This window comes from Lissotriton helveticus, chromosome 2_1 (assembly GCF_964261635.1).
Source record: "Lissotriton helveticus chromosome 2_1, aLisHel1.1, whole genome shotgun sequence".
NCBI lineage: Eukaryota > Metazoa > Chordata > Amphibia > Caudata > Salamandridae > Lissotriton > Lissotriton helveticus.
The window spans coordinates 914,174,474-914,193,374 of NC_136059.1; the positions used below are offsets into that span (position 1 = coordinate 914,174,474).

General features: G+C 50.5%; 1 protein-coding gene across 1 annotated transcript in view; it reads right to left on the reverse strand.

Moving 5' to 3' along the window:
* LOC144819544 (uncharacterized) overlaps positions 1 to 18,901 on the reverse strand; it is a 745,296-nt gene that overhangs the window by 425,990 nt on the left and 300,405 nt on the right. Inside the window, exon 9 of the mRNA XM_078677385.1 lies at positions 13,223 to 13,323. Coding sequence (XP_078533511.1) covers positions 13,223 to 13,323 — 101 coding nt within the window. The remainder of the gene's footprint in view (positions 1 to 13,222; positions 13,324 to 18,901) is intronic.

The window sequence follows — 18,901 nt, forward strand, 5'->3', positions numbered from 1 at the left end:
ACCTCTGCTCTCTTCCAAGGGACATGTACCCATACTCCCTGAAAGTGAGCCGCAGCGGCAACAATACCCTGATTCACATTAACCTGAACTGCTTCCTTCCATACAGGAGGAACATCTCTCATGGGATTCTGTCTCGCTTTTCTTCTAACAGAGGAATCAGGTTCGTACAATGTCTGAGGCGGAAGTCTAGACCTAAAAGCCAGTATCGTCTCTACGGCGTCTGTAATATCAGATTCCACTATCATCCCTTTAGCAAAATCCGACTGAACATCAAGTAGTTCCTGCGGAATCAAACCCAAATCATTATCTTCCCATTCCTGACGCAGAAACGTACACATCACATCGAAAACATACCTTTGCTTAGGCGGTTCCCACTGAAAGAAAACATCCATAACCGCTGGCAAACTATACTTTGAGGCATTTATAATCCATTTACGAGCCAACAAATCCAACACAGCCCGTTCCTCGGAACTAGGAAGCTGACTACGACTCTGCTTACTTTCCAAAACAGGGGTCATATTCACTGACCCAAACAATGGAGACAACAGATTAGAAACAGTCTCTGTCATTCGCTTTCGAACAGAAGGAGAAGAAGCAGACATAAGAACAGGAGAATAAGTATTTTGAGGCAAAGAAGGTGTAGGAATAAGAACAGTAGGAGTCTCAGATGCAGAAGTGGAAGGCAAAGGAGTCTGAGGCAAAACTGGTGGTAAAGCTGGTGACCCTAGAGCGGGTTGCGCAGGAGGAGGTAAAACCATCTGTGGAGTACCAGTTGGCTGAACAACAGCAGGAGGTTGACCAACAAAGGGTGGAACAACCGGGGGTAATAGAGGTGCAGTAGCACCCTGCACATAAGGGGGTGGCAATCTCAGTAAGTGAGAGATCAAAGGATCTTTTTTAAGATCTTCAATCGCTTTCGGAGGAGGAGACGGCAAGGCCGGATGACATTTATCTATGGCCATACAACGCTGCCTATCTAAAACTTCACTCGCTCGCTCATCTCCATCATCCCTATACTGCCTAGCAGCTTGTAGTACTGACATATTCTTATCTTTCCTATCTCTCTTAGCTTGTTTAATTTCCTTCTGTTTGGCTTCCTTTCGCCAAAGGCGGAAAGAGTCAAACATTGCCGGCCGGGCTTTGTTCTTGAATAACGCAACTTCCAGATTATCTAAAATATTTGATTCGAAACTACCATGTTTGGGCCATCGTAAGACACCATCTTTCCTAGTATAGCGGACCCATACTTCATTATAAGTAATAGGACCCACTCCGTGGTTTGAATAGAGCTCATTAGTCGGAGTTCCAACCGGAGGTATCGGACACAAGTCCTCTAGTCGGGAATCCTTGTTGCAACCACAACTAAACCATTTTCTAAGTTTGCTAAGACCATGCATCTTTTTTTTTGTTTGAATTTGTTTATTGGGTTTTAGGTTGCATTTACATGAATAATACGACAGTGTTCATTCAAGGTTAAACTAGCATTACAAAAAATTGAAGTCATATAGATACAATTAGAGCTACAGATCCTGTTAGGCATTTCACAGCTCAGGGTCATTGTCAATCTGTTGTCCTTATCTGTGTGCCTCGGTGGCACGTATCACGTGGCTTCCCACCATAACGTCTGCATCCTCCATAAGCGGGACCATCCTGAACATGCTAGACTATCGACTGCACCCATAGGGGGATGAGCTCATGTCGTGTCAGGTACTGTGGGGGTGACGCTATGGGTATCAGGAATGTGGGTGTGAGACGTGGTAACATGTGACATCGTGGTGTCTCTATGCGTGAAGTCAATCAGCTAGTGATATGTACTAGTAGCATTCTGTCTAGGTCGAGCTTTCCTTCTTTCCCAGAAACTATGGGGGTGAACTGATGAACTTGGGGGTGGGGTGGGAGTGAGGGAAGGACGGGAGGGAGGGGTTTCTAGGTCACTGCGTCCAAGCACAATATGTATATTTTCAAGTCGTGAGGTATAGGTCTATAGCGAGCGTCGGTGGATTGAGTCTGGGTTTCGGAGGGCCAGCGCTCGGGGTCACTCACAACTGGTGTGTAGACTCCATGATATATTTATGGAGGCACGGGGGCCGGCGTCGTCGGTCGTGTCTGGGATTGTGTGGTAGTAGGGGACTCCTGAGGGCGTGTCGTCTGTGTGAAGGTGTATAGTAGTTGGGCCCACTCCTGGGATATGGGATGTTTGCGATGTCCCCGTACCTCCTCCTCCCGTAGTATCTCCTCCTCCGCCTTACCCCATTTAAGTACCGCACCCACCCATGCTGCCTCCGGCGGTCCCGCAGGGGCTCTCCAGTGCATGGCGATACCGCGTTTTGCCAAGAGGATTGCTAGCGATAGGAATCTGTATTGTGTTTTCTCAGTTTTCCGTTTGCGGAAAATTCCGAGTGCGCATGCCTCCCATGTGTTCATGGTGGCAATGGTCGTGGCCTCTTCTAAGGTTCGGTGGATCGTGTCCCAGTACTGGCGGAGAGTGGGGCAATCCCAAAACATGTGCTTGAAGTCTGCACCCGGGGTTCGACATCGGGGACATTCAAAGTGAGTGTCCGGGAAGAATCGTCGGAGGCGGCCCGGTGTAAGATAGGCCCTGTGGAGGACGCTGAATTGTATGTTGCGGAACCTTGCGTTCCTGGAGACTTTTGGGGGATATTCCAGGGCTGACCTCCATTCCCCGTCATGGACCACTCTGCCGAATTCCGTCTCCCACTTCTGGCGTAGAGACTGGAGGGATGGGAGGATTAACGAGCGCACCGCCCTGTAGAGCCATGTTACTAAGTGTCTCCCCACCCCCATGTGTAGGATCGTATGAATCACTGGATGTGTCGCTGGTTCGCCGGCCCCTAGGTTCCAGTGCGCACCGCTGCTATCCAGTAATTGCCTATGTAGCAAAAACTGTCCAGGGGGTATGCCATAACGGTCCATCAGCTGCTCAAACGTCAGCAACTGCCCGTCGTCGAACAGAGACCCGATCTCCGTGACCTCCAGTTCTGTCCAAACTCGAAGCGCGCCCGGGGAGTAATATGATTCTCTGCGAGGGAAACCCACCAGTGGCAGCAAAGGTGAATACGGTGGTTGCGTTTTGGACATGCGGTGTATCCGCATCATGCACGTTCGGGCAACGGACACCTGCAGGGGACGAGTCCGCAGGGGTTTAGTGCCCGGTAACAAGAGTCTGACGATCACGGCCTGCGAGAGAGGACCAGTAGTTGTGTTGGTCTCTCCTGTGTGGCGTCCCGCCATCCAGTAGGACAGCCACTGGAGCTGGGCCGCTAGAAAGTATGCCTCAAAGGCCGGCGCTCCCAGTCCCCCCTCCGTGGTAGGCAGGTAGAGTGTGGTGAGCGCCACTCGTTTTCGACCCCCTCCCCATATCAGGTCTATCAGAAGAGTGTTCAGTTCTCCGAAGAATGATCGAGGTGGGATCACTGGGAGATTCGCAAAGCTATATAGCAGGCGGGGGAGCATGATCATTTTTGCCAGTGCCACTCGGCCTATGGGCGCCAGTGGGAGTGTCTTCCAGAAGTTGACCGCTGATCGAAGACCAGCTAGTGTCCTACGATGATTCCCTGTGTATAGGTCCTCCGGGGTGTGGTACAGCCGTATTCCCAGGTATCGGGGGCGCCGGCGTTCCAGGTGAGTGATTGAGTACCCATTCGGATTTCGAAGAGGGCCATATGGGGGCTCAACGGGTATATGGATGATTTCCCCCAGTTGACCCTTAGGCCTGACACTGTCGCAAACTCCTCTAACGTTCTCCAGATGCACGTCAGGTCGCTCGTGGCATCCCTAACATAGATCAGGAGGTCGTCTGCGTATAAAGATACGCAGTGCCACATATGCGCTAGGGGGATACCCCAGTCTACACCCTCTCGTGTCAGGCGTATCGCCAAAGGTTCAACCGCCAGAGCAAACAAGAGGGGCGACAACGGGCATCCTTGTCTAGTTCCTCTGCTTACGGTGAATTCCGGGGAGATATAGGTGCCGATCCGGACCCTGGACCTAAGTTGTGTGTACAGGAGCTTAGTGTAAGCGATGAGGCGGGAGCCAAAGTTGTTCTTGGTGATGACTGCGAACAAATATGGCCATAGGAGGGTGTCGAATGCCTTTTCGAGGTCTAGTATGAGGCAAGCTGCATTCGGGAGCTGGGTTCGGGTCATGTCTTGGACTTGGAAGAGTCTACGGAGATTTTGAGATGTGTTGCGGTTTGGTACGAATCCGTTTTGGTCGGGGTGGACCAGTTGGGGTACGACTTGGGCATATCTTGTCGCTAACAGTTTCCCCAGGATTTTACAGTCTGAGTTAAGTAATGTGATCGGCCTGTAGGACGATGGAAGTTGGGGGTCCCTGTGTGGTTTTAGGAACGACACTATTATTGATTCTCTGAGGGAGCGTGGGAGGATTCCCGTCTTGAATGCGTCTTCAAACATAGTCGTTAGGCGCGGGGCGAGATGAGTTACAAACGACTGGTAATACTCGAGGGGGAAGCCGTCCATGCCTGGGGCCTTGTTCCTAGCAAGCGTCCCTATCGCTGCCTTAATCTCGGTCTGCGTTAATTTTCTGTCTAGGTCCTTTCGGAGCACTGGCGAGACCTGGGGGATTGGTAAAGGAAGTAGGAAGTTGGACACCATGAGGGCGTCATCTTGGCTGGAAGTTTGATATATGTGCGAGTAATATGTGTAGAAAACCTGCATGATCGCTACCTGGGAAGTCTGGAGGTGACCGGCTTGGTCTGTAATTTCCGTGATAGGTTTCAAGTCGGGGTCTTGCCGAGCTAACCATGCTAAGAGCGTGCCACCCCTGTTGCCCTCCCGGTGTACCCTACTGGCATATTTCCTGAAATTGTATTTTCGCAGGTCCCGCAATGTCTCGGCGTATTTTGTCTTAGCCTCTGCTATTTGTAGCTGGGTCACCTCGCCGCGGTCATCTGCTTGCAACATGGCTGCTAGTTCCTGTTCTGTGGTGTGCAATGCGCCTTCTAGCACCTTTCGCACTCCTAACACTTGCTGAATGCAGTGTCCCCTCGCCACTACTTTGTGCGCATCCCACTCAACGAGACTAGAGGACGCCGAGCCCGCATTGAGTCTGAAGTGTTCCTGCAGGTGTTCCCTGTGATCATGTGTGAATGCCGGGTCTGTGAGGCACTCCCGAGGGAGCTTCCAGGTCGGTACTGGGGGGTGGGGCGGCTTCCATCGGAGGGTCAGGACATGGGCGTCATGATCTGATAGCACTCTGCCTAGATAGTCTGTGTGTTTGGCTTTGGCGTGTATAGCAGGTGAGCATAGAAATCGGTCAAGTCTCACTCGAAGATCGTGTGGAATGGAGTGAAACGAGTACAGTTTCGTTGTGGGGTTCGGTGCTCTCCACGTGTCCGTCAGTGTCCAGTGTTGAACCCACTCATGGAAGAGTTCCGTCTGTCTATAGATTGGTGACCGTGGTGGCGGGGGGCGGGACCGGTCGAGGGTCGTGTCTAAGACACTGTTATAATCCCCCCTAGTAGCCAAGGGGTGTGAGTGTGATGTGCCAGTGTGTTCGTGAGGCGAGACCAAAAGGCGTTCTGTTCCACATTTGGGGCATAGATACTGCCTATCAGGATAGACTGTCCATCCAGTTGTCCTTCCAGTAATGCATAGCGTCCCTCCTTATCCACCACCCTGGATTGTTCTCGGAAGGGGACTCCCGGCCTGACCCATATAAGTGTGCCCCTGGCAAATGCGGAGTACCCTGTGGCACAGATCATACCCCTCCATTTCCTCTGCAGCTTGCTGACTTCTGCCGTCGTCAAGTGAGTCTCTTGGAGGAGAGCTATATGCGCCTGCTGTCTCTTTAGATAGGCATAGACTGCATATCGTTTGCTTGCTGTGTGTAACCCCCTGACGTTCAGTGTGATAAAGGTAAAGTCTGAGTTAGAGGGTTTCGTCATGTGAGGATGTCTATCGTGTTAGTCGGTGCATTCCTCACCTCTCGGTTATACCCAGTGTCATTCTCGCTCGTGTGACCTCCCTCCATATGTAGTAGCGCCGTGACCAGAGTACCATCTCCCGTGTAGGTATCAGGGTTAGAAGGGAAAGGGCGTAACATGGAAACAACATATGGGAAACAGTCCCAACTGAAGGGGCCCATTGCAAGGCATGATGAGCCCAAACTGTACATCTCGTACTGTCTCTAGTTCGTTTGGTGTGAGGGGGTGCTGAAGCGGTGGAACCCTGATCTCGGGTCAAGGCCACCTGCCGCATTGTGTCTCTGCGTGTGTGTATGTTACCACCAATACCTTAGGCGTGTCTTCCCGGTGTCCCCCGTCGGTAGGCTGCGCCATCAGCTCAATCTTACCGCTGAATGCATCAGCCGCTATCAGATGAGTGTATCCGCCGTCTGCGGAGTCACCAGCGGCGGTGAGGCGGAACCATCTCTGGAGGTGCGGACGTCGCTCTGGCCCTCATCTTCGGATGTGAAGATGTGGGGGCCTCGATCCATCTCCTGCCCAGCGTCTAGTTGCCCGACCTCTGTCGCTGCTTGAATGGCTTTCCGCCGGTCTGCTATGATTTGTTCCAGGTCCGGGATATGCTTGGCGCTGGGCGACGGTGGTCGGTTAATCTGTGTGAGAGTGACCTTCCTGGCTCGGAGTCGTCGTCGTTTGTTGGACGCAGAGCTCGACGGCGTATCCTCGCGGTCTGATCGGGGTTGACTGCGGTGATCCAACCAGTGCCTTGCCTCCTCGGGGTCCGTGAAGAAGTGTGTTGTATCTTCATAGATGATTTTGAGGCGGGCCGGGAACAGGAGGGCATACTGAATCTTATGGCGTCGCAGGGCTTGCTTTACTGCCAAGAATGTAGCGCGTTGGCGTTGCACTGCCTGAGAATAGTCCGGGAACACCATCACATTCTTGTCTTCCACCCTGAGGACTTTCGCTTGCCTGGCCGCCCGCAGAATCGTGTCCCTGTCCTGATAGTGCAGCAGCTTCAGAAGGAATGGTCTGGGCGGGAAGCCAGCTCGAGGTCGTCCAGTCGGGACTCTGTGTGCCCTTTCTACTGAGAAGAACGGCGTTAGATCTTGGGTCCGGGTGAACGTTGTTATCCAGGTCTCTATAAATCTGATAGGGTCTTCCTTCTCCACTCCCTCCGGTAGATTGATCAGACGTATGTTGCTCCGGCAAGAGCGTCCTTCTAAGTCGTCCGTCTTGCGTTCAAGAAAAGTGACCTTCTCTTGTAGGTCCTTGATGGCTTTTTGATTGAGCTGGACCTGAGGCTTCAGTTCTTGGAGCGTGTGGCTTTCTTGCTTCACCTTATCCGCCAGCTTCCTATGGTCGTCGCGTAGCTGGGTGATGTCCGAGGCCAGTTCCCCAAATTTAGTTTCCATGGAGACTCGTGAGTGCTCGATGGCCGCCAGGACTTTGTCTAGTTTCGTGGACATGTCCGATTCCTGTGAAGGACCCCCGGTCTTCGATCCGCGTGAGGGGCCCGGGGAAGGTGATCTTCTCTGAACTGGCGCTGGCGTCACGGGCACCGCCCGTTGTGTTCGCCCCATGGGTGTCGCGGGTGACCCGCTGGTCCGATCCGGCCTGCTAGATGTGGTTCAGGCCCCTTTCTGTAGCAACGTTGTGCAAACCGGGTCTCCGGGGTCTCCACCGTAGTGTTGATCTTCCAGGCGTTTGGCTGCAGGTGGTCTGTGGTACGTCCTCGGTAGGGGAGGTGGAAGGCTCTCATCGCAGACTCTCCCCGCGGCCTCTCCCCGTCCGCACCGCCGTGGTCACCCGCTGAGTGCAGCTACAGTGAGTCAGTGTTTCCTAGAGGGCCTCGGGTCTGTCACTGGGGGCCCCGAGTCGGGCATCGGAGCTCACCTCAGGAACGCACGTGTCATTGCTCCCTGATACTCGGCGGCATTCAGTGGCGCTGGCTCCTGGGCATCGGAGTTAGGACTCAGGAGTCATCGTACTTCTCCCTCATGAAAATCGCCCCGGTGGCGCCATCTTGGATTGGGGACTTCTCGGAGTCATCCGCGGGCAGTTTCCCCGGTGTCCAGCGTCGATCGGTCGGGTCCGCGCCGGTCCCCACGAGTGTTCGCCGTGGTGGGTCACCAGGTGTAGTACCCGTCTAGGTTCCCCGCATCAGAGGAAGCGCACTCGGTGCTCAGAGCGCCGCGCGTCCGCCGTTAGTCCGGGGCTCACAGCTCTTTCCTGGATTCCGCTGCGCTCTGCGTTTGGTAGCGCGCTCCGGGTGCCACTGCTTACCGGTGAGGTGTGTTGGGCGCTCCTGAGCCCGGCATTGGTTGGGACCGCTCCAGTCACTCGGGACCTCTCGCATCAGTCCCTGGGCGCCGCCATTTCAGGGGAGGATCTGCCGAGGTCGTCAGGGGCCGGCGCGGGTACACCCCGGACACGCCGCGTCTCTCCGAGGCCCCCCAGGCGGTCCCGGGAGTCACCCACAGCAGCCGGAGGTGTTAGAATTGCGCGGTGGTGGTTTTCATCATCGGTGCGACGGGCAGCTGACCGGAGCTCTAAGGGAGCCCGACCGCCATCTTGGCTAGGTTAGCCATGTCCCCTTGGTACCCTCGGTATAAGGGGGGGCAGGGCCCATCACAGTGCGGGCCACCTCAGGTGCAGCAGGTTCGAGGAGCTTGGGTGGGCACAGGCGGATCGTGATAGGTTGCTGAGGTAGAGGGGTGGACACTGCCCTCCGCGTTTCTGAGCTAGGCCCCGCTCCGAGCCCATGCATGCAGGGTGGCCTCAGTGTGTGCCCAGAGGTCCCGCTCGGCACAGCAGTAGGTCCAGGCAGCAGGACACAGTCCACCTGGGTGGCACAGCAGGGCGCGGGTCGCACAGGCGAAGCCGGTGGGCAGGGTTGCAGGATGGTGGTCCCCGGCAGCAGGCCCAAAGCCAGGGACTCGCGTAGAAGTGGCCGCCGGGCGTCAGGGGGGGCCCAATCTCGGTCTATGTAGCCGGCGCAGGTGGGGCCCAGCAGGATGGGGCCAGCCTGAAGTGGTGGGCACTCGCCTCCCGAAGCCCCGACTGGGCCGAGGATCAGCAGCAGAGGCAGCTAGGCTGGTACAGCGGCCTCGGAGTCTGACGCAAGTCAGCTACAAGTTGCGGCCGCCATCTTGGGTCGAAAGGATAGCCGGGCCTCGGAAGCCAATTTCGACGAGCAGGGATCCGGAGGCAAGCAGGGAGGCGACGAGGGAGCTCCGATGGCCAGTGGAGCGGTTCCCCCAAGTATAGGGGCAAAATCGGAGAACAGGCAATAGGATCTATGTCTGTAAAAACAACGAGGGCCGAGGAGCCGCCTCACAGTGCGGCCATTCCACTCGGCTGCAAGCCACGCCCCAAGAGACCATGCATCTTATAGCTCACTAATCTAGCTTCCAACTTCAAGGGGTTATCGACTATCGACACTCTCGCAAATATACGAGCCCCTTGGCTTCGATAAATAAAAAATTGTAAATTGATGCTTGTATAGCGCACTACTCACCCGCAAGGGTCTCAAGGCGCTTGTACGAATATCGCTGTGGAACCCATCCAGGCTTTTCCCTGTGAGGTGTCCACTCCTGGGCACCCCCAAGGTGGAGGCCAGGCATCCTTAGCGTTGTGGGGGCCGTTGTGGAGATTAAGCAAGCTATTGCCCAGAGTTGCAGAGTGGGACTCCATGATTGGAATAGGCACCGAGGCGAGAATTATCAGGTCCGTGGAATTTTGAGCCCAAGACCCGCCGAGGCGGGGAATTGAACCCTGGTCCCGGGCTAGACCTCTGCATCAGGGTCTGCCGCTCTAACCATTGAGCCACACTGCAGTTACCGAATCAACCCAATACCAAGAACCAAACAAAGATCGTGGGAGCGACCCACTTATACTTAACCAAAATATCTGTCACGCCACCAGAAGACCGTCTATCGTCTCGCTCTACAAAGGATCTATCGAGAGTCCAAGACAGGGTGACAGTCAGGGCAGCAGTCCTTCGTAGCCGTTGGAAAGCGGGAAGCCTCACAGCAAACACCTTTGATCCACGTCGACATGCAGGGGTCGATGAAGTGGCGGCCTTCCTCCAGAATTTCCTCACTGGCTCCTCATGATCCTCGGGCTTGGACCGGTACCACTGAAGTCGCCCCACGTTGGGCGCCAACTGAAGAACCGGGTCTTTTTCAGAACCGGCGGTGCCAGGGACACACCCGATGTCTTCGGATTCACCTGTCTTGGCAAACAGAGACACGAAATACTTCTAGGTGGCGTCAGAGATCAAATTTGTTAGCTGCAGCTAGTAACAGTGAACCAAGCAATACAACACGGTGTACAACTCAAGAACATGTTCAATTCGTGTAGAGCAAGACATCGTCTTTTATGAACAGTTTCATCCCATTACAAATGCACACCCATTGCGGCAAATTCTGACCAATAGAAACACATTTCTATACATTATCACATTCCAAAAAGCTCACTTTACATTGTACCAACCCCACAAGTTAATTATTAGGACTGTCCCAAATTCGATTACCAAAAGCCAGACAAATCCATAATTAAAAGCACTACCCATGTAATGAAAAGACATAAAGGAAAGAGCAATTCAGATGTAGAGTAGGATAAGATATGTGCAAGAAACTAACGGCTAACGATATCCTGAACAATGATTGGATTTCTAGATTACTATCAGCTAACGAAACTAGTTTCATAGAAGGGTCAATTTCAGGTGAAGGGGTCAGCTTCTTGCAGTTCACTCGCAAGTTGAAAAGGCCCACGTTAAATTGTACATGAACAACGAGGCCAATGCAACTTTGTTCGTTCGTTTACTACTACGGCCTACGTGAGGGCAACACAAAATGGCATCTTGAACAACGCAAAACAAAATGGAGTCCGGTCCCGAAAACCACGGAACCTCACTTTGGACTTTCAAAGGCAACTGACTTCTGAGATATGTTAGAGTTTCCCAAACGTCATAAAACACTGTAAAACAGTTTACACTCGTGATTCCGGGCCCATGATGGGAGTACAAGGCCTGCTACCTCCCAGTCATACCTCCACGGGACGTTTCTCGCCGTACCTGCCTCTAAATCTATAAATCAGAGGGCAGGTATGGGAGTCACTGCCTCTTCCAACCATACTCTATACTTGGGGCCTTGGCAAGGCACGTGCAGACTGGATCAAGATAGGTACATAGAGATTTAAAATACAAGCTGCGAGAAGGACATGCCAACATCCCGTCCACAGAAAGCCGAGTGTAGACCACATCGATGAATTTAAGGGGAAGTAGACACAAAAAATCATTACAGGGAAATTCAACCATGCTTTCTTCCCTTTCTTCTTCAACTTCCTCCTACTACATACACGTATCTATAGCAACAGTAACCTGTTTGTCACTGGGTGGGTTATATTTTACTGTTTTGTTCAATATTACTGCTGTGACTTTCTTTCAATGCCAAGCTTGTGTTTATGTAATACACAGGCAAAGGAGCAGTGTTGAAACAAAAACAACGTAAATATTAACAAAAGAAGAGAGTTTTAAAAACAATTTAAACTTTTACATGTAAATTATATAGAACTTAAACATTAAGTAACTTTTTTTTCCCAAACACAATTCAGTTTGTTAACACAGACCAGTGCTTATTTGAGCAGGAACTTTCAGATGCTCAGCACCTGCACTTCTTTCACAGGGCCGGGGCTACAATTTCTGACCCTGCAGGTGGTGGTCTCAATATTAATTGTTCAAATTCAAAATAAAAAAAATAACATACATTGCATGGTTTTTGGCTGGTAAATGTTCATAGACAGGCCAGCATACGCCTATCCAGGCAGGCATGATTGTGTATCACCAAGTTAGTGATGATGTCATCTCGCCGATCACAAATCCAAAAAGTCATTCGACAAACTATGTCTTGCATTCTATTCCCAGAGTCTGCTGCACCATGCCACTGCCTGAGCATAAGCCTCCCATTGGATAATTGTAGCTGGGGGCTGGCTCAAGATGGAGTTGAGGCAAGAAGCTGCGCGAGCGGATTTGGAACTTGGGAGTGAGGGCTCTTGAGGAAGAATAAACAAAAGTAAGTGTGGACTTTCCACTTGCTGTGTAGCCAGAGTAGCATATCCTCAACGTGCTTGATGCTGCTGTGGCCCAACACAACTTTTGTGTGCCATGGCGTCACCTGTAGAATCTGTGCGCTGTACCCCAGCATGGTAATTGGTGAGGGTGCGTGAGTCCAGTAGGCACCACAGCCATACTTACCGGCATTGGCAGCATTGCGGCTGGGGACAATGCCTGTGCTGTAGCATGCAGGGTCACAGCAAGCTGAGCAGTGGATGCCAATGCCATCGCCTTCCCTGGACCTACTAATTACAGGAAGCACTAGTAGTGACATCACCTGCTGTGCTCGAGCAGCTAATCAGTGCAGTATAACCCAGTTATACTGCACTGATTAACGTATGCAAAAAAAGAATTTTCATTTGGTGTACATTTTGTTTTTTTGACTCAGTGTAGGTAAGAAAGTAAAACATGTCATCTTCCTCTTCTTTAGGAAAGACAACAGGAAAACGCAGAGTTCAAAATAGCAAGGACATGTAGAGAGGCTGACGACAGGGGTCACAGGCAGCAGCAGTGTTATAGATGAGAGAGAGCAGGAGTAAAGAGGCGAAAGAAACAACAGGAGAGGAGAGAGATAAGACGGAGCTAAGTAGAAGAAAAGGAGAGCAAATCAGATACAAAGAGAAAGCAGCCATGATGTGAAGAAGAGAGCCTTACGAAGAGAGAAGATAAAAGGAAAGGATGTAGAGGACAGGACAAAGGAAAAAAAGCAGACAAATGATAAAACGGAGACACAGCTAATCACTGCTAGAAGAGTGATCGTAAAGAGCCAAGATCGAGGGGAGAGAGAGCAGAGCATGGATAAAAGTGAAGAGGAAAAAGGGCAGGGGTAGAATGAATAGAGGGCAAATCATAAATGCAGGGAATAAGGTAACACACCAGGTGTGACAAAGATGATAGAAAACAATTAGAGAGTGTTGAAAGTGGGGCTCACCGGAGGACGAAGTGAGCTGTGGCCTCCTTGGCAAAATTTTCAGCACCTGCAGTTCTTTTTTTACAAATTAAGCACTGACACAGACAATAATTAAGTAACTTACTGCAGATGCTAAAGACAGTGCACATTAAATAATGTGCAAATGCTCATATATGTAATGTATATTTTTTATCGACCAAATAGTTCTGATAGCTATTTAGTAAAAATAAGTAATAATGAAATTTACCGGTATCTAAAACATAAACTGTGATGCAATACGTGTTTTCTGCAGAACAACCTCCAAACAAGTACATTTGTTCCCCGACTACAGCAACTGCATGCCCGTACCTGTAAAACAAAATATTCCATATTTGTATGATTTAATAGCCAATAACATGTTGTGCAGTTACACCCAGTTATAATGCTCGCAAGTTGGAAAATAGCACATTCGACGGAACAGCATCACACAAATACTTTTACTCAGAAATCAAGGGAATGTTTCAGTATTACATAATGTTTATACAGCAAATTCCATTAAAATGAGGAAACTAATAGTCCATGCAATTGAAACCAGATGAAACACCGATGTCTGCATTAAAGAACCTGCAGAAAAGTTGGCCCAAAAAAGAGCGATTACAGGCACAAAAAAATCTCCTTTATTTTACAAATGTGCCAGTCTCGGGGCATCGCCAAAAATGTTCTCCCTCACGCTACACTTAACGCATCAATGCAAGTCACATGCTCTCCTATGCATGTCGTATTTAAAAAGGGCACAGAACGAGGTGTTCAATAAACAAGGAGACAGAGAAGGGAGAGTGGGACTCCGTACAAGGGTAACCGTGTTTGCGTTCCCACGTAAGCCACTCTTCTGCTGGCCACGGTTCACACAGAGGCACTCGCATCCAGTGGCTTATAAATAATTTAGAGAGCATCATCTTCTTAGCTTTTTATGTTTTTTCATTAACAGCACATTGCTAAGCAAAGTTTACAGAACACTCAAATCTACAGTTGAAAAAGTACATGCAGATAGTGCAAACTTCAATGGACTGCAGCTGTTTTTTTATTTTGAAGATAAAGTGATTTGCTAGCGTTATAGTTAATACAAAAGGGTATAAACATGACACACTGGAAGAATGAAAAAAGAGAAAGTCAGTTAGATCACAGGAAAATGATTCGAGTGACTTCATTCGACCCAGTCTTTTGAAGAGGTTTGTACCATTGAACACACACAAACATAAAAAATAAGTTTCATGAATAAATACATTCTGTTCTGTTCCACAACTGACTTTCTTACAACACTCCACAAACGGCTCTTTAGTTATGCTATGCAGACTAGGGGTGGGCGAAGAATTCAACTTCCCCGACGGATTTTGCGGAGTTTTGCCCACTTTGCGCTCTAACAGTAAATTGTCGAGCGCTCCAGAGAAAAAATATCGCACTAGACCTCCTCCTGGCGAGATTTCTCAATGCGAGCGGTCACAGCATGTCGCGACCACTCGGGATAAAAAATCTGGCATTCGCATTTAGGAGGCTGCCGTTCAAGTAGAATGTCTACTCGAGCAGCAGCGCCCCCTGGCGCAACGCGTCGTGAAATGTTTGCTGATTTTACAGCAAGGGACAAACTTCTGGCGCTAAAAATCAGCGCTGGCGGAACTCCGCAGAGCGCAGAACAGTTTTTCTGGCACTTCGCAGAGCTACGCGGAGTAAACCTCTACAAACTCTGCCCAGGTTTAATGCAGACATCACAGCCCAATAAATGAGTCAGCCAGAGATGGCATCTTTGGCTAACTACGTGCAGGAGATGCTGTGACAGTAGATCTGGAAATATTTTGTCAGCAGATGTGGCTCCTGGAGAATGCACCACAGAGAAGGAGTGCTCCAGGCTTGAAGCTTCCATTGACAGCGTTCACCCAGATATTCACTCACATGAAAAACCAGGACTACACCTAACCTGCTCTGCAGTGTTGAGAATCTCTATGTGAAAATGGTCACCAGGGCTGTATGGAATATGTAAAAAGCTTTTGAGGTCACCATCAGAAATGTCACTATTCGAAGTGCCTGGTGCTGGGACTGAATCCTAATTTAAAAAAGGGGGTGGTGATGGACAGAGTATCTGAGTTAATCAGAACACTCCTACCCAGTCAACAGATCAGGGCTTGACCCATCACCGTTTTTTAGCTCACTGCACCATCCCAGTTCAGAACCTGGCTATATGCAAATTAGTCTGTCCCTGGCCCAGTGCATCATGGGAACAGGGCAGACCAAACTACCAAGCCAATTCTTCACTGGAAAGGAAACAAGCTTCCGGGGACCGGTTTCTGGCATTACAGCCGTCTTCGGCCCGGCTTGCTTGAATCCTGATGGTGCAATGAGCAAGGGACTCATGTCTGAGCATACCCTTCCACACTCATGGTGGCCAAAATAATTTCAAAAAGGGGGTGGTGATGGACAGAGTATCTGAGTTAATCAGAACACTCCTACCCAGTCAAAAGATCAGGGCTTGATCCATCACCGTTTTTTAGCTCACTGCACCATCCCAGTTCAGAACCTGGCTATATGCAAATTAGTCTGTCCCTGGCCCAGTGCATCATGGGAACAGGGCAGACCAAACTACCAAGCCAATTCTTCACTGGAAAGGAAACAAGCTTCCGGGGACCGGTTTCTGGCATTACAGCCGTCTTCGGCCCGGCTTGCTTGAATCCTGATGGTGCAATGAGCAAGGGACTCATGTCTGAGCATACCCTTCCACACTCATGGTGGCCAAAATAGTTTCAAAAAGGGGGTGGTGATGGACAGAGTATCTGAGTTAATCAGAACACTCCTACCCAGTCAACAGATCAGGGCTTGATCCATCACCGTTTTTTAGCTCACTGCACCATCCCAGTTCAGAACCTGGCTATATGCAAATTAGTCTGTCCCTGGCCCAGTGCATCATGGGAACAGGGCAGACCAAACTACCAAGCCAATTCTTCACTGGAAAGGAAACAAGCTTCCGGGAACCGGTTTCTGGCATTACAGCCGTCTTCGGCCCGGCTTGCTTGAATCCTGATGGTGCAATGAGCAAGGGACTCATGTCTGAGCATACCCTTCCACACTCATGGTGGCCAAAATAATTTCAAAAAGGGGGTGGTGATGGACAGAGTATCTGAGTTAATCGGAACACTCCTACCCAGTCAACAGATCAGGGCTTGATCCATCACCGTTTTTTAGCTCACTGCACCATCCCAGTTCAGAACCTGGCTATATGCAAATTAGTCTGTCCCTGGCCCAGTGCATCATGGGAACAGGGCAGACCAAACTACCAAGCCAATTCTTCACTGGAAAGGAAACAAGCTTCCGGGGACCGGTTTCTGGCATTACAGCCATCTTCCGCCCGGCTTGCTTGAATCCTGATGGTGCAATGAGCAAGGGACTCATGTCTGAGCATACCCTTCCACACTCATGGTGGCCAAAATAATTTCAAAAAGGGGGTGGTGATGGACAGAGTATCTGAGTTAATCAGAACACTCCTACCCAGTCAACAGATCAGGGCTTGATCCATCACCGTTTTTTAGCTCACTGCACCATCCCAGTTCAGAACCTGGCTATATGCAAATTAGTCTGTCCCTGGCCCAGTGCATCATGGGAACAGGGCAGACCAAACTACCAAGCCAATTCATCACTGGAAAGGAAACAAGCTTCCGGGGACCGGTTTCTGGCATTACAGCCGTCTTCGGCCCGGCTTGCTTGAATCCTGATGGTGCAATGAGCAAGGGACTCATGTCTGAGCATACCCTTCCACACTCATGGTGGCCAAAATAATTTCAAAAAGGGGGTGGTGATGGACAGAGTATCTGAGTTAATCAGAACACTCCTACCCAGTCAACAGATCAGGGCTTGATCCATCACCGTTTTTTAGCTCACTGCACCATCCCAGTTCAGAACCTGGCTATATGCAAATTAGTCTGTCCCTGGCCCAGTGCATCATGGGAACAGGGCAGACCAAACTACCAAGCCAATTCTTCACTGGAAAGGAAACAAGCTTCCGGGGACCGGTTTCTGGCATTACAGCCGTCTTCGGCCCGGCTTGCTTGAATCCTGATGGTGCAATGAGCAAGGGACTCATGTCTGAGCATACCCTTCCACACTCATGGTGGCCAAAATAATTTCAAAAAGGGGGTGGTGATGGACAGAGTATCTGAGTTAATCAGAACACTCCTACCCAGTCAAAAGATCAGGGCTTGATCCATCACCGTTTTTTAGCTCACTGCACCATCCCAGTTCAGAACCTGGCTATATGCAAATTAGTCTGTCCCTGGCCCAGTGCATCATGGGAACAGGGCAGACCAAACTACCAAGCCAATTCTTCACTGGAAAGGAAACAAGCTTCCGGGGACCGGTTTCTGGCATTACAGCCGTCTTCGGCCCGGCTTGCTTGAATCCTGATGGTGCAATGAGCAAGGGACTCATGTCTGAGCATACCCTTCCACACTCATGGTGGCCAAAATAGTTTCAAAAAGGGGGTGGTGATGGACAGAGTATCTGAGTTAATCAGAACACTCCTACCCAGTCAACAGATCAGGGCTTGATCCATCACCGTTTTTTAGCTCACTGCACCATCCCAGTTCAGAACCTGGCTATATGCAAATTAGTCTGTCCCTGGCCCAGTGCATCATGGGAACAGGGCAGACCAAACTACCAAGCCAATTCTTCACTGGAAAGGAAACAAGCTTCCGGGAACCGGTTTCTGGCATTACAGCCGTCTTCGGCCCGGCTTGCTTGAATCCTGATGGTGCAATGAGCAAGGGACTCATGTCTGAGCATACCCTTCCACACTCATGGTGGCCAAAATAATTTCAAAAAGGGGGTGGTGATGGACAGAGTATCTGAGTTAATCGGAACACTCCTACCCAGTCAACAGATCAGGGCTTGATCCATCACCGTTTTTTAGCTCACTGCACCATCCCAGTTCAGAACCTGGCTATATGCAAATTAGTCTGTCCCTGGCCCAGTGCATCATGGGAACAGGGCAGACCAAACTACCAAGCCAATTCTTCACTGGAAAGGAAACAAGCTTCCGGGGACCGGTTTCTGGCATTACAGCCATCTTCCGCCCGGCTTGCTTGAATCCTGATGGTGCAATGAGCAAGGGACTCATGTCTGAGCATACCCTTCCACACTCATGGTGGCCAAAATAATTTCAAAAAGGGGGTGGTGATGGACAGAGTATCTGAGTTAATCAGAACACTCCTACCCAGTCAACAGATCAGGGCTTGATCCATCACCGTTTTTTAGCTCACTGCACCATCCCAGTTCAGAACCTGGCTATATGCAAATTAGTCTGTCCCTGGCCCAGTGCATCATGGGAACAGGGCAGACCAAACTACCAAGCCAATTCATCACTGGAAAGGAAACAAGCTTCCGGGGACCGGTTTCTGGCATTACAGCCGTCTTCGGCCCGGCTTGCTTGAATCCTGATGGTGCAATGAGCAAGGGACTCATGTCTGAGCATACCCTTCCACACTCATGGTGGCCAAAATAATTTCAAAAAGGGGGTGGTGATGGACAGAGTATCTGAGTTAATCAGAACACTCCTACCCAGTCAACAGATCAGGGCTTGATCCATCACCGTTTTTTAGCTCACTGCACCATCCCAGTTCAGAACCTGGCTATATGCAAATTAGTCTGTCCCTGGCCCAGTGCATCATGGGAACAGGGCAGACCAAACTACCAAGCCAATTCTTCACTGGAAAGGAAACAAGCTTCCGGGGACCGGTTTCTGGCATTACAGCCATCTTCGGCCCGGCTTGCTTGAATCCTGATGGTGCAATGAGCAAGGGACTCATGTCTGAGCATACCCTTCCACACTCATGGTGGCCAAAATAATTTCAAAAAGGGGGTGGTGATGGACAGAGTATCTGAGTTAATCAGAACACTCCTACCCAGT